Raw genomic sequence first — 21,790 nt, 5'->3', positions numbered from 1 at the left:
TCAAATGGTCATGTCCCTGAGCTAGGCTGTGATCCCATCAGACAGCTCAAACAAAACAAAATGACAGTGACAAATTTGTTTTAGCCAAATCTTGCAAGATCTGTCCAATCTGACATGCTGCATGACGGCTCACAACACAGCCGTCAGACTACACAGTGATGACAGGACAAAATGAAGCTGCAGGTTTACTCCCCACAAAAGTCATGTCCTCATTACTATTATATATTACAATAGTGTGATAATTTGTCAATATACTATATTGACATATAATATATTCTTGTGATGCAATGACATCTGTGAAAGTGGCCTTTTTAAGGGCTGAACATGAGCTTTTGGGACAAAAATGTATATATAGTGCGATGTAACTGTAATGTAATATATTGTATGTAATTCATGCTAATGCCTAATAAAGATGAAGGTCAGTGTTACAAATATAGGCAGGTTTACACAGCAAAATGTTTATCCTAGTAAGTGTTTAATCATGAAAACGAAAAAAGGCAGAAAAACACAATATATAGACAAACATGTGTTTAAGTACAGTATAAATAAAACATATATTAAGACATGTAAAAGGACGGTCAAACAAGCATCTTTGTTTATCATACTACTGTTAAGTACATTTTGAAGAGTAGTGGTATCAATTTTTTAAAAAAGCTGTTGGCAATTTAAACACATTCATATTTACAAATGAGGAGAGCAGACTGGTTCAAACTGCATTCACAGATGGTTTTTAGCATTTGTTTAGAGAGCCCGATGAACAGGGTGCTAGGAAACAAAACACAGCAGAAAGGTTCATACGGTCACAGAAAGTATTTTTGTGTCATTTCTGTGAGTGATGACTTACTTCACTCAATCTGAATAATCCTGAAGCAGTAAAAGTCACCTGTCCGGGACTCCGAGCACATTGAACCAATACTAAAAAACCTTTGCAAACATTGTTTGATTCAGGTCAGCAAGACAGAGACACTTAGATGCAGGAGAGACTGTGAGAGACATTTGAAGAAAAGTTTTCCAAACCTCACACACACACGGAGTGCTCAAAATGAAACAAAATCCATACTAACCATAGTTGCAGTGAGTATTAATACATGTATTAACAAGGCGTTGTTTACAAATTTTACTTAGTGATGTGTCACCAGCCAAGTGAATCTTTTCTACCAATTTAAAATTAAAAAACAAACAAAATTGCAAAAAAAAAGAAGGTTAATATGGACTGAGTGAGTTTTGGAAAGCCCCTCTTTCTGTTTTACTTCAACACGTGTACACAATGTTTTTTTTCAATGAAAAAAAACAAATTAAGACTGATTTATGGATTCTAAATGAAAAAAAATAAAATAAAAAACGCTTAAAGATGGCGACTTGTTGGATTAGGATGTGTGACTCATCCCACAATCTAACCTGTTGACAGCATTTCTATTTTATGGCATTTGGAGGCTTTACATTATGGGATCGATTTGAAAAACCAGCAAGCCGTCACCTTTAAGCACTTGGTCCGTTAGCAGTGCTGTGTGATGTGTGTTGGCTGCTCTGTCTTCTGTGGTAATAGGGCCATTTTTCCCGTTCCTCCTCCTCCTTGAAGCTTCTCATTCTTGTCTCCCACCTCTTCCTCAGATGGTGATGAAGCCTCCTTGGTCACTGCTGACCGACTCTGGCACCACACAGCGACCCCTCCTCCTGGTCACACGCCGCTTACGGTGGAATTTAGCATAACAACGAAACCCTGAAAGATCATAAATAACATGTTACCTGAATAGATTAAACAGATGGATTTGCTGTACTGGAAGTTAACATGAATACATCGGATGAACCGCAGGGCTTCAATCCTGCATTAAGTGACTTTTTGGCCACTTGGGGGCAGTGAAAACAGGTTGTAAACACAACACTGACATATGATCAACTTTTAAGTTGATATGTTGAACTTAATAGCAAACAGTTGCTTATTTACACACCCAGCAGCATCTCTACCAACTCCTGAGGGAAATATCTGGCTCTTTAGCTGCTAAATGCTCCACTATGTTCACCAGCTAGTTGCTAACTTTGTCTGTTTGCCGTTTGGTGCTGAGCAGGTAGTGTCCAGTGGGTTTTTAGAGCTTTTTCTCTAAAAACAGCTGCATACTGCAGCCAAACACAATGCTATGAGAGCAGTGAGAGTGAATCAAAACAGTAAAGTTGCAGCCGGATAGCTAAACAATGAGCTAATACTCACTATAAAGCTCCATAAAGCTGAGGGGAGCTGCAGAATCGCTGATAATTCTCTTGGTTAATCACTACAAGCGACGCCTCTGATATTACATTTTGTCTTTTGACTGTTACTATAAAAAAATCGATTATAGGTGCTTTAAATGTAGAAGCGCAAACATTTTCCTTGAGTAAAATATTTCCTGTTTCAGTTCACATAAACAGTAGAATCTGCAGTGATATAAACTCATCTGAGTCACCTTTAAATATTGATGAAGCCTGACCCCCAAGTGATATCAGCTACACTAGGACATTTTCTGTGTACCACTACATCACTGAGCCACTACTTTAGGTCACTAGGGGGACCTCTGCTCATCACCTTTTTACTTTTTAAAATCTTAATAATAAACAATGAGACTTGGGAAAATGATTGAAATGCACAACTGCACATGAAAAGAATTATTTTTCTTGCTAAACCTTCTACCAACATGAGAACTAGCGGTGGCTTGTTTCGCATGACACTGTTAAAACATCACATGACTATGACCACATTCCCCTTCACTCACCTTCCTCACACATGCAGTCATCATAGCACTTGTTGTTGAGGCCTCTGTTGTGAGGTTTACACTCATGTTGTCTCAGGTCACAACAAGAGCCTTCAATGGAACAACAAATAACATCGTTACAACCGAACACGTGACATTCTCATGTACAAAATTCATATTAAACACTGAAAAACCCATTCTTCTTATTATTTAAAATCACAAAGACAACTGCAAACCCTCAAGGACAGTATGTTCTGCCCAAGTATGGACACTTAGCTGTGAATAAATGAATGTGTTTTTGTTTTCTTTGTTTCATTTGTATAGAGAATGATTCACTGATGCCATTACACGATTTCTGCATGTTGAAGTTGCTGCTTTTTATGGATTTGCAAAGTTACCCAGTGCAGCTGCAACATTTAAAAAAAAAAAATTAAAAATAATTTACCAAAATCCAGATTTTTAATCTTTATTTGGAGCATCACAGAGTTTTTTCTGTGATCAAGAGCGACATGTGTGATGCAGACTGACCTGGGAGGCAGTCCAGGTGGTGGTCACATGGCTCGATCGCATCAGCGTCTGCAGTCACATTTCCACTGCTGAGATTCTTACTCCGCCTCTTGTCTGCAGCAAGAAAGAGACATTCTGCTATTTTTGGCGTGAGCTGAGATAATGTTTTAAGTGGATGACATAATTTGTGAAGATGTGTAAAGTCATCTAAACTCATGTTTGAAAGAGGAAGCTGTTTATATTTAGGCCACAGTTAAATACTATTCGCATAATTCTGGTAAACACATGTTTATCACAGCTCAGATCACATATATCTGTTGTTATCCCCAAAAAGTAAAACAGAATTAATGTTTCACATGTAAAGAAGTATGGATTAAACATTTCAGGGACAGAGTTTAATTTCCTATAACTCAAACTGGTCACACAGTTAAGTCCCCACATTAGGGGTCACCAGAGCATCACAGGGGTCATGAGGCCTTTTTGATTTTAAGGGCTGTAAGAAAACTTTTTTTTTTTGATACATGTCTCAGTATTGAATTAATTTCTATGAAGAAACAAACTAAATTTAAGTGTTATTTTAAAAGTTTATCTCTATATTTATTTAGAAAACTAAATAAAGATATAAACTTTGAAAATCTCATGAGAATAAGGGCTTCTAAGCTTGTGTAGCAACCTAGCTAAATAGCCTAGTCCTGCATTACAAAACTACGTAGTTAAAATGATCAAAGAGCTAATTGGAAAAATTTCATTTGCATGTGAAATTGGTGAAATGAAAGTATGAAACCCTGCAAGCGGAAAGTGGTAGTCGCCAGTGGTTACTGGCTACTTTGCATGCCACAAAGTGATATTACAGTGCTATCACAAAACCACATCTGGGTTTTGGTTGAACAAATTATCAATAATGTAATATTTTACTTTCATATATAAAATAATCAGTTATAATAATCATAATTTGAGTTGTCTTATTTCCACCAATCCTGGACCTTTTATGACGCCACCTTCACAGTTAAGGCTAGATACCGACCTTTCTTCCTGGAAGACGGCCAGGTATCCACAGGTTTCATGTCCTCATAGTCTGTCCAATCAAAGAGCGCCATGTCCAACGTTGGCATCACCTCTCCTTGCCCTTTTCCTCGTCCAGACCTCTGAAAAAGGAAACACCTTACGCTTCATAACTGTTATAGGGACATTTGCATTGAGGCAAATTACACTCTTGTTCTATATGATAAATCCACACAGGACAGCTCAAACAAACACCTAATCCCATCTTCAATTAGTTTTAGCGTGCTGCGTAAGTTCTGCCTCCATGGTAACATTTAAAATATCTTATTTATTTATGTATTCAAAGACAATTGTGATCAGAATATGAAGATGTGCATTAAAAACTAATCCTAAATTTGACACTATCCAGCATATGAGTCGCTGTAGAGAATTCATTGGAGAGATCAATTCAGTCTTCTTAGATGAATGTTGAGTTACTTCAATTAAACCACAGTAGCAGTGGGTGGCTATGGTTTGATTTGCTGACTGTGTTTTCCATTTGTATTGCAGGTAAACATGTTCGGGGTGTTTTCTTTATGAAACACATTGCGATGAGCAGCAGTGATGCTTCATTGATTCGTAAAACGCTCTCACTGAGACAACAAGAGAAAGCAGGGAGCTAAAAAACCAATCGATTGGTAACAGAGAATATGACTGCCCGCAGCGAGGAATACAAATATATTACAGCATTTGTATTGTTAATACATATACAGTATACAGAAATATTGATTGAAACATACGGGTCATTACACACAACTGCAGGCTGTATTTCTTGTTGATGAGGGCAGCTGGCAAATAATGCAGCCTGCAGGTGATCAGCAGACCTGAGGTAGACGTTGACATTAAGCTTTTTGTTCCTGTATTGTATGTTTTTAGTGATTTTAGTTTTGTAAATCATACAAATACATCGCTCATACAGTCCCACTAATATTTTGCTAACACCTGCTACTGCATTTGTAGTGTTTTTAGGGAACTTTACTTTAATTTGTGACTTTAGTCTTTTCTAAAAGAAAGTAGTTCAGAGAGTTAATGTAGTCTTTGTGAGGAGTCTCTGAGGATTTTGTCCATTATTCACTGATGGTGCCAGGAATATAGGAAGGCAATGTAAGACAGTTGCTCCATTTACTTAACAGTGAATTAATCTCATTTTAATCTAACCTATTTACATTTAGTTTTGTCTAATGAAGTTTTGACGAAAGTCCAATAAGGACGATCTCTTTATCTATGGGTATTGTGGCTATGAAAATCCCAACAATAATGATTTCCCCAGATGCTGTTCTTCAGATATGGTTGTAATTCTGCCATCAGTACAGGACACTGTTCTTTCTCTCCAACTTTCTCCACTTTCATCCTGTTTTATATAATAAAAATTACAGTCCAGGGTCCAGGTTTTAGACTTTAATACGTCATAAAGAAATATGGAACAACAAACTTAATTAATACATTTTAGAAGGTCTTACAATAATCTAACTACTCTAACACCCAGCACTGATGTGTAATCACCCCATGTCATGTTTTGTAATAATCACACTATTATTTACATATTTTTATGTGTTGTTTTACATTTCAAGATGCAGTTTTCCTGTGTGTAGTTTTCAAATACTACATAGATGGAAAAATGGATGCTTTCTCCTTGAAGTTGAAGTTGGACTCAGACATAAATCCACATAAAGGCTGGAGTGTCATAATTTCAAATATTCTACCTCACTAAAATATTATTATTCAGATGACTGTCTGATGACATTGCTGTAAAACAAAACACCTTTGTGTATCGCTCTGCCTTAAGCTTATGCAATAGAAGCCATAAACAAGTTACACTGTCATCTCCCTCATAGAGAGGAAACTAAGTAGAAATGTTAGACAGTATAATTAAGTCAGTTTCAGGGGGAATATTTGGTTCCTGAAAGACATCCATCATAAAATACGCTCTTCATGAAAAGAGATCCATACCTGTTTCCTTTCACCCTTAGGATATAGCCCTGTATGGAGATATCAATTAGATTAATTGCAGAGGCCAACCAGCTAGTGTTCCGCTGCTCATTAAACCATCAACAGAAGATCGAACATTAATTACGAAGGCTTGCTGAGCGCTCGTCTCACTGAACCTCGGTTCAGGAAAGGCAGGAAAGGAATTTTTTCTTCTGCACCAGTCCAATAATACTTGAATTATTTCACTGTAAAGACATGAAGAGTCTCCTGGGCTCTCAGATGTTTTGGAAACCAAGCAGACAAACAGTCCAGTCTACAGTCATCAAACATGTTGACTGACCAGGGAAGTCACACAGACTTACTAAGACTCAGTTTGTAATGTCTCGACCAAGGGCTTCAAATTTGAGTGTTATATGTTAAATATCACTCACTCACTATCTTGCTGAATGTTAGAATAGTCCATTATTTTGTGGTGGATTGTAGTCCTGAGCATGTAGGGGTACATACTTTCTGAATGAAAAACTCTCCATAGTTTAAAGGTCTAGATTCAGACTTAGTTTACAGTTTAATTGAATGAAATCAGCAAGAGTGAAAATCAATAAAACTTGCTGAAAATGAGGATTAAGTAACTATAAGATGTTTAAAAAAACTGTTCCCCTAATTGGACAACTGGTGGATGTAGTTTTGACAGGCAGTGCCTAGCAGCGCCCAACATTAAATCCAACACTACATTAAATGTAATGTTTAAAGGTGAGTTTAAAGTTGTTAAACATATTTTTTAGAGTAGGGCAGGAAGGGCTCCTGGAATCATAAGGATCATAATTCATATCTTTACTCTTGCTGTACCATCATTGCACAGGATTAATTACATATTGTTCATATCCTGACCCTTCACAGTCTCCCCCCATAATTAGTCTCTGTACCGAACGTCTGAACTACGTATCTATTTTTCATTTAATAAATGCCTCATCGGTCATTAATAAATGGATGATTAATTCTTAATCAAGCTTTCAGAGAACAAAGAGAGTGTATTCTTTAGTTTTTTTATGTTATGTTATTATTCTATGTTACATAAAACAGGAGACAGCCATCATGGTTGAAATGAATGTTAGTGTATGTGAAGAATGCAACATTTCTGAATGATGATGTTTGAATTAACACCCTCTATGTACATAAATGTGTATAATCTGCACACCATTTTTTTTTAAAGTTGAAATATTTCCTTTTTTGTGTATTATTCAGGGTCACTTTAGGAAAACACCAGGTTAAATGGTGTTTAGGATGTTTTTACTGCTCTCAAAAACAAATATGGGTCAAATTTGACTTGAACAGTATTAACAGCTTTAAAAAAATAACTAGTATGTCTGTGAAGGCTCATCTCAGTCATCCAGGTGGTACGATGTCTAAAAAGTTGATTCTGAATCATTAGACTGGAGTGTTGATTGAAGACGTTTCAGTGTTTATCTAGAGTTTCTTCAGCTTTAACAGTTGTAGAAATAATACAGGTTTTAGTAATAGGTGGACCTGTGCTAGTGGTGGGTGAAGTCATTTTATAAAGATAAATAGCGAGGTAAGAATTCTTCTAAAGGAACAAACAATCTTCAATCAAAACTCCAGCCCAGCTGTCTTCAGACAAACTCTCCTCAGTCTTCTTCCACTGGATAAACATCTCCAGTTTCCAGAAACATCTTTAGAAGTGTGTTTTCTTGAAGACCACTCCTCAACAAAACAACTGTCAATCAGACCGTATTGGCAATTCTGTAACTATGGCAGATTTTCTCTAAGAACGCTCTACAAGCTGTTGGGTGTTTTTCACAGCAGCTGTGACAAATATAAAAGCTTTCCTGACGTGGGCACTGGTTCAGTATCTGTTGACATGAGGTACCTTCTTGTCTTAAAGAGTCTCATTTGTGACAGTTCCAACTTGAAGAAGCCACAAGAAAACGTGTGATTTTTTTCCCCCCCACACATAAATGTTGTTTATGCATACTGTTGAAGCATCGTGCTGGGTGAATGTGACAGGTGGCGAGTGGTGCCCCGTGCAGATTTTTCTGTGCATGTGCCCACAGTCGGACACAAAAAGGACTCGGAGCTGTGTGTTCAACACATGCATTTCGTCCTGCCATGGTTTCTAATACAGGAACAGGAAGGTGGTTATAGAAATTGTGCTGCTAGACTCAACTGTGTGATTTTGATCCCAAAGGCATCGTTTTATTATACAGAACACGGTCATATCTATCACGGTGACCAAGAGCCAGCGAGTTTGGCCTGCTTGAGGATATTTTTCATAAGCAGCACTCTCAGGTTCTCACTGTAGAGAGTGTCATTTCCAAGATGAGCTATGAGGTTTGCGGCGGCATAACGGCAGTAATGGGGCCCATTTTCACTCTATTTCCCCTGCACACTGGAATCACACTGAGGCAGAACAGACGCAGCCTTTAATAAGCATTTGGGTTTCACTGGGGTTACCTGGGGTTTGGTGGAGGCCGGGGGCAGCGTTGGGGGATGCTCGTTCATCACCGTGGTAACCATAGAGGAGCCGGAGCCAAAGACGGCGGCGATGGGGGAGGGGGAGTCACTGGGCGGGGTCACAATGAGGGAGGGGGAGGCGGCGGAGGAGGCGGCAGAGGAGGTGGAGAGAGGCTCGTCGAACAGATCCCTGTCCTTCAACGCGGAGCTCAGCTCAGGCTCCGGAAGAAACCCTGGACGGGGGGAAAGAGAAAATATTGCACCTAAAATAACCACAAAATTTGTTACTTAGTTACTTAGTTAATAAAGGCAATGATGTGTCCAGCCTAAATATTGGAAGATGTATAAGGTCTATCATTCCTAAATGACTTATTGGGTCAATTCATCCAAATTACAAAAAACATGTATTCTCCCTACAAACAATCTCAACACAAAGTCCATTCAGTCGCTGCTCTGGAGCTTTTGTTTGTATCACACAATCTACCTCAGCAGACCAGGTTTCACAGAATTGTAGATGTTCAAAATTCCATTGAAACCTCTATTGTCCGACATGGACAATTAGTATTTAAAGTGCTCAGAGGAAGTTTCAACATTTCCTTTGAAAAGCGGTCAAGTTTCACCCGCTGACAGAAGCTAAAGCTGCTGTTTCCAAGGGCTAGAATGAACTTTTGCTTTGTATTTGGCCATGTTTTGAGGTATCTGTCTCTGAGTTTTCTGCCACCACCACAATACAGCGGAGATCAATAGAATTACATTTGTGATCCTCACAGGACTGAAAAGTCACATTAAAAAAAAAAAAAAATCAGAAGCAAAGAAACAGTGTCCCTGTTATCCTGGATAATCCATGGCCTTGCTGTCAACAGTTTTCACAGAAACTATAAATTCTGTAGAAAGTAGTCCCAAAACAACTGTTCACAGTAAAGTCTGTGCACCACAAATACAATTCAATTCACCTCAGTTGTATTAAGTCGGGTTAGAAAATGCCTTTTTTGAAACTAATCTGGGTCCATCCCTGTTTGTCTTACTTTTTTCAACAGCAGACATTTTGACTTGTCATAGTAGGAAAAGCACAGGTGTTACTAATAACATTAACGTTCGGAATCAAGTGTCCCAGTAAGCCATGACAGTATCTGACACACTGGCATACACAAACCCGGACCCTGAAATTGATTATTTACACCTGTGGTTTTTCCTACTGTGACAGGTCAAAATGTCCTCTGTGAAAAATACCTACAGCTCCCTCTTGTTAGTCCAACACTGGAAGCAGCTGTGGATAATTTGTTAGAGAGAGGATCTACTTTTTGTATGTCTGGATCTGCTGACAGCTCACCTTTTCCATGTCGCCCCTTGTCACGTCGACTCCCTTGTCTCCTGTGCTCAAAGTGGTGTCCATGTCCAGACCCATGTCCATGCCCCCTCCCCTTGCGTGTCCCCAGAAGTTGGTTATCCCGGGCCTGCGATGGAGTCTTCATGCCCATGCGAACTCTGTCTCTGTCCCTGCCTGGGCCCATCTCCAGTCTCACTGGACTCAGACCCTCCAGGCCTGTCCCATCATCCTCAGGCCTGGCCAGGGGATGCAGGGGCCTGTGAGAGAGCAGCCCGGCTCCGCCCTGGGCACCGCGTGTCCCCTGGCTCCCGTGCCCTCCACGGCCCCTGCTGTAACCGTGGGCCTGTAGACCTTGCAGAGGGTGCTGTAGGGCATTGCTGCCACCTGCTGAGGTCTGCGCCTGTCTCCTCTTGCTGTGAGGAGCTCCGGGCTCAGCGCTGTGTGACGGTGCCAGGATGGCAAACAGGAACACCAGGAACAGACTCCAGGAGAGAGCCATTGTTTGTAAAGTACAACGCCACCTGCTGGGAAGAGAAAATGCATCTTAATACTGCACATATGTACTGTGTAATTAGATTCAGATAACAAGTACTGAAACAAAAGATAGATTTCATCAGCAATGGTGATTATTTAGAAAACTCTGGTAAGTTTCTCCTGAGCAAACTAGTTTAGAAGGATTATATCTAGTACATCCGATGACTTGTTGAAGTACATATACAGTATAGGAATTTTACAACACATCATCACAGACACAACAAGAAGAATTTACTTTTGGCCAAATCTATGGTTAAAACCTTCTGTTGCTCTCTTAAAAAGAAAGATAGACTCTACTGAAAAAATCTGTTTTTTTGAGTATTAAAGTACTCACTAATTTCCTGCAGAAGTAACATGCAGAAGTAACATTGGCTATTTAGTGATTTCTTGGTGAAAACAAGAAAGAAAACAATTCTTTGGGACATAATGAACATCTTTATCTTATCATGGTAGAGAATTGGATTACATTGCAAGAGCTGTCTGAGAGAGTTTTATGGACATTTTGATATGTTTTTTTTTCTTGCCGTGAATCTGGAGGTCCATTAGGCTAACAGCTAGCAGCTATAGTTAATTAAATCCAAGCAAGCTACAAACTTTTCAGAGGTTTGATACTCAAACAATATATTTTTAGCGGAGTATTCCTTCAAGGCAGTATTGATGGCTATGGAGTGAATTGCCACTACTTAGGAGTCCAGTGATGTTAGCTTTTCTACTACAGCTTTGGGGTATTTTGGCCCACAGATTAACAACAAATTAGAACTACAAATTAGCTTGTGATTATCTGTCTCTCCCCTGAATTAAATAATAACATTGAAGTAGTAATAAAAAATAAATATGTGACATTTTCTTCTGTAAAAATAAGTCACATAAATTGATGTAACCTCCCTCTAGGAGACAACCCTCAGTTAGCTTCAAAGCTGTTTTATGCAGAAGCTCTATCTGAAACCACTAATGTATTGTAGTAGTACTGAGTATTGTACTGTAGATGTATTCTCTACTCTTCTGTATTCATTCTTCCACAACCCCATCCTTCCATTTCAGATTGCATCTCTCGGCCTCTTGAGCGAGCCCATTTATCTGGACTTGGTAGGTTTGAGGAGGTGATAAGAGATGGACAAACACTTGTGCGTCTTTCTAGAAATGACTTCCGAGCTATCATTCCTGTACCTTCACGCCTTACTCACAATGAGATACTGCACCGTGCACATCTTTCATCACTGCCTATTCAAAGGCCCTCCAACCGTACCTTTCATTACAAAAGTCAACATATCTGCAAGGTGTGACTGAACTGAAATATGAGGTTCAGTATATCTGCATTAAAAGCCCCGCGCCTTGTCCAAACATGAATAAAATGATAGCGGTGAATCCGAAAACCAAGGCGCTGGGGAGGAAGGAATTTTTTCTTTTTTATTCTCAGCTCAATCGACCACCGTACCGAATCGCATGGTAGCCCTGGTTCTGTTTAAATTGTAGTTTATTTACTTTCATAATGACATTTCCTTGTATTTTGAGTTATGTTGACATGAGGAAGGCACAGAAAGTTATATTTCTTGCATGGGTGATACAACTGTTATTTGAAATATTACAGTATTTACAGTATGAGACAATTTTTCTAATGTCACAATATGTAAAACGTATACAACATTAGATTTAAAACCTTAAAATTGATGTTTAATGCAGTGAACTTGTTGTGCATTACATTAACAAGACTCTTTACATGTTAAACAAAAACCTAAATAACTAATTTTGTATTTTTTTTTATTCTAATTTGCTTGAAATCATTTAGATTAAGAAATCTTTCATACAGAAATAGTAAGTTAAGTAATTTGTATTAAGTAATTTAATTATGCTCCAAAGGGAGATATAGTAAGAAAATATCCAAACTTAACTGATAGATGATACCATGATATGATGATTATATTGATATAATACTATTCCACTAAATCTCTATATTTTATATATACACCACTATTCAGCTCAGTCTTCATCAAGGTGTCTGAGGTGGTTTCTGGTCTCCTTATATACAATCCACTGAGCAGTCGTGTGACTTGTAGAGCACCATAATGTACAAAACAACAATATCATCATCTTTTAAAAACAATGTACCATATTAGAGCCTCCTTTTCAGGACAGGGTGACTGAGTTAGGAAAGGTGGCTGCATATGAAAGGATGGAAGAAGAATTTATTTATTTCTTATTTTTTCAGAATTGTATTTTCTCTTTTTGCACTGGCTTTATTTGTAAGCGAGCCACTTTATGTGTTGGTGGACTCTTCTTGTTTTCCATTCGGGCGGGATGGGAAGGGGATACTCTGGTTTCAGATAGACTGTTTAATTTTACTGTCGCACAGCACTGATGTTATATTGCAAAACGTTTGGTGACATGAATAAAGCAGAGTGTACTGAGGAAGAGTTGTGTGACATGTTTTTTAATTTGCATTGAAGCCGCACTGGTCTCGCTGTGCGTGTGTCCTCAAAGTTAGAAAATATTTAATTACTGCCATGTCCAATTTTCTGTCCAATTTTCTACCCAATTTTCTGCCTTTTTTTAATTCATAATATCAGATAAGGCAACACCAGTTCTTCTCATTTTAAAAACTCTGTCTTTTCATGTAAGATGACAGGAAGATGGTTGTTTCTTAATATGATAAGGCCACTTTAATAGGCTGAGACAATCCATTGCCAGAGACACACAAAGCCATTATGGTGCTGTGGCAGGCGACTCCTTTGTGTTAAAAGACAAACGGCGGTGCAGGGCATACAGAAAATCAATGAGGGAGAAGTATTGAGCTGCTGGTGATGGCTTGTGTGTGTGTGTGTTTGTGTGTGTGTGCTCATGTGTACACATCTGTGAGGAGGTAGAGTCAGGGGGGTTGATAAGGTCTCTGCTCTTTCATCACACTGATATACACCAAGTTGAAAACACACACCCATGGGTTTACAGTGGGTTATTTAGTTATTTCTAAGAATGGGACAGAGGTGGCAGGTTGTGTGTATATGTGTGTGTGTATGTGTGTGTGTGTGAGTGTGTGTGTGTGTGTGGCATGGAGAGGATGCTGGCGATGTCAGGGGAAATTTACAGTGCTAGTGCGGGCAGCTCCCTGGAGGATTTAGAGGCAGACTGCGTCGGTTGGCCTCTGGGAGTTCGACCAGCTGTGCAGTTTGCAAACAAGAGAGCGTGAGGATGGCTGCTGAGGTGAGACCTTTATCTCCACACAGGCCTTCAGGGTGTCAGGGGGGGGAGGGCAGTCGGCCGTGTCACGCACAAAGTGTTTAGCTGGGATTACACTCTGTCTGTTTGACACATGAGGTGCTGCTGGTGTCAAGCGGCCTGGACACTGTGCAGCCAAAAGGGTGATTTAGAAAGAAAACATTCAAACTTATGGAGGACAGTCTGCGTGATCACATCTCCAGAGTCCTCAATATATTGTACAGTATATTACAGGAATAGCTTGACATGTTGGGAAATATGCTCAGTCACTTTCTTGCTGAGATTTAGATGAGAAGACACCACTCTTATGAGACATATAAAAATACTTTGAATAGTATGGTTTTCCACAAAAAAGTACAATTACCTGTATAGAAATGATTAAAATTACACCTTCTTCCTCAATAAAATTCCAGAATCTATGAACGTGTAAATATTTTTCATTTAAAAAGACACAAGACGTCTCCTGCTTCACTGTAAAGTCTGTTCTCAGCGTCTGTGCACCGGAGGCTTCAGGTTTCCACATCACACTTGTTTAAATTGCATATTGGTCCAGGATTAGCTCCAAACTACTTGTGATGTCATAAATCATGCTCATAGGTCCACCTCTTAAAATTGGATTTTCAATGAGCGCATCTGCTGAACTTTCCACTTTCAGCAGATGAATGTGAAAACAGTGAAGTTCGAACATCCAACTGAAGGAATAAGTAGAAAAACACATTTTTAACTAGAGAGGAACTTTAATTATGAGACAACAGACAGCAGCTGGTTAGCTTAGCTTAGCACAAAGACTGGAAACAAGCTCTGTCCGAATGTAATAAAATTTGCTAACCAGCACCTCTGAAGCTCACTAATTAATAGATTATAAATCGTCAATTTAACCTGAACAAAAAACAGAAATGTGAAAATGACAAGTTTACCGTTGGTTAAGTGCATGACTATTTCCTGGCACAGTCATTTCCTTTGATCTTGTTAAAACTACAATGTGTCTAAAGCTGCAACTAACAATTCATTGTTGATTCATCAGCAGATTATTTTTATCAAGTGTAAATGTGTAATTTTTACACTTTTTATAGCTTTTTTACAATGAATAAGTAAAAACTGGGTTTCTTTCAAATATTAGATATTAATAATATAGATTTCAAACTCCTTTGATGTAGAACAAGATTCAGGAGATTTTTTTTTCTTCAGTGATAGTGATTCAAATGGTTGATCCATTCATTCCTTGTCTATAACTGCTTATCTCATTTAGGATTAATATTCCAAATGTGTACAGAAAAAGAACCAAGATGATAGCAGGAGCTGAAAAACGCCACAGTGATATGACCCTACAAAAAATTAATTTCCGCAACTTAAAAGAAAGCTGTGACGCCTCCTTAGAAACAGAATGCACCCTGCATCAACCCCATCAAACCTCAGGCCTGAATAGACCTGTCAAGGCAAGCGGTGATGGAGGGGGACTAAGTATCTCCTCACAGCAGTACCCTGTTTTCCTCTCGCAGACTTTCATGTGCCGCTAACAGGTGGTCCTTTGAGGAACATAGGATGGGGGCGATAATGGAGCACTCTGGGTGGCATTCTGGGTTTTAAGCACAGTCTCTCATGTGTGATAAACAATCTCCGCAAACAACACAGCCTCCTGCCAGAGCCTGTATTATACATGGCTGTGTGTTGTAGGTAGGGCACAGCAGGGTGAGCATCTGCTACTGAGGCGATGGGAGGCCAAACGAGTGGCCTGGAACTGACGAGTTTCATTCTCAAATGAGATAATCCACCACTGAACAGCAAATTTAAACAGACTGATACTGTACGGCAGAGCTGAAACAAATTACGTTCAGACTTAAGCTTTAAGGGTGTCGGAATAGTTCTTAATTTACAGAATAAAAACATGTTAAAGACCCTGAAAACATATTTTGATGGTGTCTTACATGATTGCAACATTTTCTGACACAGAAGATATTTCTGTCTGTGCTGTTTTTTATCTGAAATCTTTCTCACTGGTCCGAAAGGGGTGAGGCTCTGTTAGTAAAATGTGATATTGCATATTTCCGTGCACCAATCAGATTTTGATTTATCAATATTTTTAATCAAAATTTGGTGACAGCTGTGGAGTTTGACTAATGTTGTCATTTAAATGTGATAAAAGTACACCCACACAGCCCTCAAGAAGCAGATTAGCTTCATTTTTGTTTGTGTGTTAAACTCTTAAAGGGGACATTTAATGCTTATTCTGGTTTTATATTATTTATATACTGTTATGATGTCAGATGAGAACATGGTCAAAGTTCCAAAACTTGAGTTTAATGCAGTCAGAAGTAAGTTTAACAACATACTGAACATTGGATCCTTTTCCTTTTGACGCACTGACCAGCAAAGTTCACACATTGTTTTACCTTCCAAAAAAATCAATACAGAGCCTTTTCAAATATGAATGTTGGACTTCAAGGAAAGGATTTTACTATAATTGCAAAGACTGCAGAGCACTGGATCATGTGATGCACTCTGAGGGTCCCTTTTCAATTTAGCCTATTCTTTAATTCTTTAAAATCCACATACTGAAACAAGTTTGAAATAATCTCAAAAACTGGACACTTGCAGCTAATGATAATGTTTTTATGAAAACATTCTCCAACTTGACAACAGATTTCATTTTCTTTATCGAATAATAATTTGCTTCAGCTTTTAAAATGACTTGTTGCTTCTAATTTTGATGTTGTTACGTAATTATTTAACTCCATTCACAACTTTAAAATAGCACTAATGATCAAAGCTACTTACAACCAAATAGAGCAACAGCAGAAAGTAAGCAGCCAAAAAAATGGTGGTAATGTTGTTAACAGAATTGAATACAACACTATTCAATAAAAAAAATATGTGTGTGTCACATGGTCTGTATGTGTCGTTGCACTAACACACACCAAGTTCAGCATACACACTCAAGACATCCTCTATGAAGTGGAGAGGATGCTTGTGATATCAGGGAGAATTTACAGTGCAAAAGTATAACTGCCTAAAAACCAAAAATTACAACTTTTTAAAAGGAGCACTACACATCATGGACACCTTTATATCTGACTTTGACCTCGGTCTGCATTTTTGTTCCGAACCTCAGATCTTGAGGTTGTATTGTTAAGTTGATGGATATCTAAACTCAGCAGAGATAGCATCTACTGCCGTATAAAATATAATGAAATCATAAAATCAATCCTATATTTTTAGGAAGCCAGAGCAGGGAAGCTAAAACGGTTTACATTTCGTTGAAAACACAATAAATGTGTGTGCCAGAAGCTTTTATAACCTTACGCTGTGAGACGGCCACCAGGGAGACATGAATCATAAAGAGAGTGAGATAAGTATGAAGTGATAGGTAATCTTGCAAGAAATTACAAAGGGGGGCACTACTAAAGGGCTGGATGATTAAGCTCTGATGAGATCAGAGACCTCTCTCCGGTCTGCGATCCACTGGTCAGTCCCTTAAGCATGGCAGCGCTTCTGCAACACACTTATTATAAAAATATACTTAACAGCGAGCGCATCCGGATCTGTAGCAGAGATGAGGAAGGTGAGCAGGAAAAACACTGCTATTAAACTGCTGTATCTTTAAGCTTCACCTGCTGTGACACCAAACCTCCAGGAGCCATCTGCTCCTGTTGTTTTATCTTTCATAGCAACCAGCGGGGCCATAAGGATCCAGCAAACAAAGACTCCAGAAACAGGCTGTTGAAGCAGGGCTGTCATGTCAGCCAGAGGCCACCTTCAAGACTCCTCTCTTCTCCTGGCCACATACAGAGATCAGAGGAGATGTTATCTACTGGAGCAGAGAGTCGTCAACTACGTATTAATCAAGGCTTATGAGCACATACTAAATTTGCACATTTACTATAAGCTGTCAAACAGGACCTACAGGTTATTGTAGTAGCGTGTGGCTGCGCAGGAATAGGCTAAATCTGTCCTTTTAGTTGCATGGCTCACTGAGCAGCAGAGTAAGTATCTGCCTTAAACAAGCATGGCAGATAATAAGAAAAATGCATGATTAAATATGATATATGACAAAGAGAAATAAATGGTATCTTTTTTTCGTCTGGCACAGATACAATTCAGCTTTGCTTGAAACAGAGCCAGTCCTCTTTGTCGTCAAGTAATAATGCAGAATATTTGATGCATGAACACTTACTTTTATATCTCTCATCTCTGGTAAAAATAAGTCTAATTTACAGCACCAAATCATCATAAAAATCAGCTTAATAACAGGCACCCAAATTACAGCTCCAGTTAATGCCTCTGCATAATAAACACCTCTGCCAAGATGCAGTTAACACCGTAAAACTTCATTTCCTTGAGGGCCAATACTACTGACTTCAGCAATATAAAAATTGCTTTGTCTCCCAAAATCCGCCGCAGACAATATCAGTGGGATTCACACATCGACTGGGAGGTTTTTTGTAGCTTTTAGGTGTGTATTGGATGGTGAAGGCCCCTGGAAGCAACACAGGGTGATAAAAAACAAGAGCCATAAGGAAGGTCCATCTGTCAGCAAGTGAGCCGGAGCAGAGAGCGGGGAGACACAAAATGATTCAGTGGTAATTTGGTCGCAGGTACCAACAGATGTGGGGTGAGACCAGAACATTGTCACTGATGCATGGTAACATCAGCATCATCCTGCGACGTGGTCCTTATCTCCCTTTTGAATGCGCTCACACACACACACACACACACACATCCACACTCTCATAGACTTTCCCTCTATAACAATCAACGCACGCACACAAATACACACTCACAGCGGGGGGGAACCTCCTCCAGACACCCACATAGAGGCATGTTCCAAAAATGCTGTGAGACACAAACAGCACCAGAAGCACAGCAAGAGGCATCCCACAGAGAGGAAAGAGAATGAGAGAGACAAAAGGGAGGAGGAGGAGGAGGAGTGAGGAGGAGGAAGAAGGGGGGAGAAACTGAGAGGAAAGGAGAAAATAAGATGTAATTCTGTGTGAGAGGAGAGGGAGGGAAAGAAAGGAGTGAGATGTGAGGGAGGGAGGGAGAGGAGAGGAGAGGAGAGAAACTGAAATCAAAGCAGGAGAGAGAGGAAAACAGAGGGAGGATTTATCCTGTCTTAATTAGAACAAAGTGTCGGTGGCATCTTTCATTTCGTGGCAGATAAGGACACCATCTGAATCCCCCTCTAACACAGAAAATGACAAAAGCGTTTGGCTTTTGAAAGCGACAACAAAACTTGCTAAACGTTGCTAACCCGTGAAATCTGGACACCTGGGTCTGTATCTGGACGTTCCGCCTGGGAACAGTTTGACCGGTCAGCGGGGGGGAAGTGCTCCTGTTTAGAAATGATCAAGTGAAGCATGCAAACGCATTATATGAACCCCCAAAGTTTCTCCCTCCTTTTGATAGAAACGGATGGCGTTGACTGCCTGCCAATGTTGAAAGAGACTTGATCAAACAGATGCAGCCACGCTTGGCAGTGACGTTCAAGGCGAGTTTCACACCGTGGTGAGGAGACTGGATGGATGTTTAGCAATGTAGCCCCTTTTTTTGGCTGAAAATCAAAATCTGGGCAAAAGAAATAAAGAGACTTGCTTGTGTAATGACTGAAAGGACAAAATTGTGGCACTTTCGAGATTGTTTAAATCCCCTTTTTTGGGCCATTTTTAGACTGGATCCTCTGTATCTTTGAGATGAATGATGAAAATTCAGAAGATTTCCCTTCAAAATTGATAGTTTGAGGTTTTTTTTGGAGAATACTATTTCCCTGTGAACATCAAATGATGTCAGCGTGTCCTTAGGTTATCTTTTTATTTTCATATGATTCACTTATTAGTGAATCTGAGCTTTGTTTTGGCCTGAGGTCTACTCACTGTGGGGTATCTCCCCACTCCTTCTGATCACGTCTAATGCTTCCCTGCTGATTGACTTGCAATTAATTAACATCAGCTCGTTAATGTGAGTCCACAAATATTGCTCCTTTGCAGTGTGTTTCACTTTTAATTGCATGGTGTCACACTGAGAATCCCAACTTTAATCTCCTGCCTCCCTACCTTTATCTCTCTCTCTCTCTCTCCCTCTCTCTCTCTGTCTATCTCTCTCTCTCTCACACACACACACACACACACACACAACCACACGCATTCACACACGCACGCACGCGCGCGCGTTCGCTCCCCCTTTGTTGTGCAGTGGGCAACAGTGTGCTGTCAAGAAGAGATAATCGCTGCAATCATTTCTGATTCTCCTCACCATTCATCCGATACATTCCTTTGTGATGTCGATCTGATTTCAGAGCATGACAGCAGGAGACACCGCCATCACAAAAGTTAAATTGATTATCGGGGTTAAATCTGTTTTTCCGGTTCAAACCAAATCTAATTTGCTGTTTGCAAACAGTCCTCGTTGCTATCAGCCATCTGTGTTGAGCGACACTATCTCTCTGCAAGTCAAATGGCATTTTTTTTTATCAGAGAAATAGGGAAGGATACATCTTCATTAATTAAGTTATTAACTTTTGGAACATTATTAGGATACAACATCGGTGCATTTTTCCGCACAGGTGGATAATCAGTAGGCTAATTGAATTATTTGTATTAAACCTACATTTTTTTTAATAGTGATTCTAGTCAATTACAGCTACAGAACTGAGAACTACAGATAATCTATTGTAGTCTATTGATAGCATTAAAATAGCCTGCGGCACACGGGGGGTATAAAATACCGCACAACAAGATAAAGTCACTGTAAAGTGATTTGTGCAGCATTTTCCGCTGTGAATTAAGAAGAAACCCACAGAACCAATCACTTGAGAATAATCCAATTACTAGATAAAGAGAAAGCCATACCCGCGTTTGTTTGTGGTTGTTGTTGTTTTCCTTTGATGTTGTTTAAGGTTTGAGTAACAGCTCAGTCATATGGCTGCAGGCTGACAGCGGACAGGACCGAAACACAGCGCAGCAGCAGCAGCAGCAACAGCAGCGGCAGCAGCACCTCTGTAGTCCGCTCTCCGTGCACCCCGGGATGTGCCGTGCATCCGGACTGTCTTCTGCTTCTTATGAGGAGGAGAGTCACCGGCTCCGGGTGCGCGCTCCCGAGTGCGCGTCCGCGTCAGTCTGGCTGCCTGGTGGTCTGTCGGCGGGGCCAGCAGGTGAGACAAGGACAGAGGGAGAAAGTATCGACAGTAGTATTGACATTAGTATCAGCGCGTTTGCCATTTTCTTGACAGTCAGACCGAGATAAGAGAGAGAGATTTTTCATCATAAGGTTTTATTTTTTCTACAGCTTAAAAAGTGTTCCTCGTGATTGTCACCTCAGACATCCACAGTGTTTGAATGTCCAAAAACTCCTCAAGTTGAACTTTACAAAAATGTATTTCAAATCATAAGTGATTTGCTCCAAAATACCCTCAATGGACAAACTCCACATACTTTTATGTAGATTTAATCTGGGGGCGTTTCTTGTGGTTTGGTCCTTTGTTTCAGTATACAATAATATTTTAGACAGTAGTGTGTATGTAATGTGTGACAATTTGAGGAAGGCCCTTTCCTTTTTCAACATTATAATAATTCATGAATGTGATTAACTGAGAAATGGCTTCGCCGGATCTGGGCAACCGATGCCCTGACCTCAACCCAATCAAACTGGCCATAGGAAGGATTTTAGAAATACTGGACTGAGGTCATGTGCTCCCAAACCCCACTCTCACACACTCAGAAGATTCTGACCAAAAATCAAGAAGGTCACTGAATTACTTGCATTTGTATTTTCTTTTTTTCCCCCCTCAATATTTTCTGTTACTTTCTGTAAGTTTTTTTTTCTGAATTGTGTTTAAAAAAAAAAATCCAGGTTGCTAAAAGCAACAAATTCACAAAATCAAGAAATAAGTGTCCTCAGTCAGACCTCATTGCCCAACATCAGTGTTGGACTTCTCCAGGCTCCAACATCTGGTGGAAAGGGTTAAAAGAAGAGTGAAGGCTGTTATATCGATGCTGATGGTTTTGGAATGAGTATGTACACATACTAATGTAACGGGTGTCTACATACTTTTGGCCAT

The 21,790-nt window shown here is 39.6% G+C and overlaps 1 protein-coding gene across 2 annotated transcripts; it reads right to left on the bottom strand.

The window, feature by feature from the left end:
* Positions 1-680: 680 nt before the first annotated feature.
* On the bottom strand, positions 681-20,784 carry draxina (dorsal inhibitory axon guidance protein a). Of its 2 annotated transcripts, none has more exons than XM_067586483.1 (7): positions 20,583-20,784; positions 10,000-10,520; positions 8,670-8,902; positions 4,255-4,375; positions 3,252-3,344; positions 2,745-2,834; positions 681-1,720 (listed from the first exon to the last, which is right to left on the bottom strand). In XM_067586483.1, exons 2-7 carry the CDS (start codon positions 10,493-10,495, stop codon positions 1,608-1,610), a joined length of 1,146 nt encoding a protein of 381 aa, XP_067442584.1. In that variant the 5' UTR covers positions 10,496-10,520; positions 20,583-20,784; the 3' UTR covers positions 681-1,607. The 2 variants fall into 2 exon arrangements, with proteins under 2 accessions (XP_067442584.1, XP_067442583.1); XM_067586482.1 differs by having other exon boundaries at positions 10,000-10,517.
* Positions 20,785-21,790: the final 1,006 nt, after the last annotated feature.

This window comes from Thunnus thynnus, chromosome 4, assembly GCF_963924715.1.
Source record: "Thunnus thynnus chromosome 4, fThuThy2.1, whole genome shotgun sequence".
In the NCBI taxonomy this organism is placed as follows: domain Eukaryota; kingdom Metazoa; phylum Chordata; class Actinopteri; order Scombriformes; family Scombridae; genus Thunnus; species Thunnus thynnus.
The sequence above is the reverse complement of the archived record's forward strand: the minus strand, read 5'-3'. Positions and strand labels throughout refer to the sequence as shown.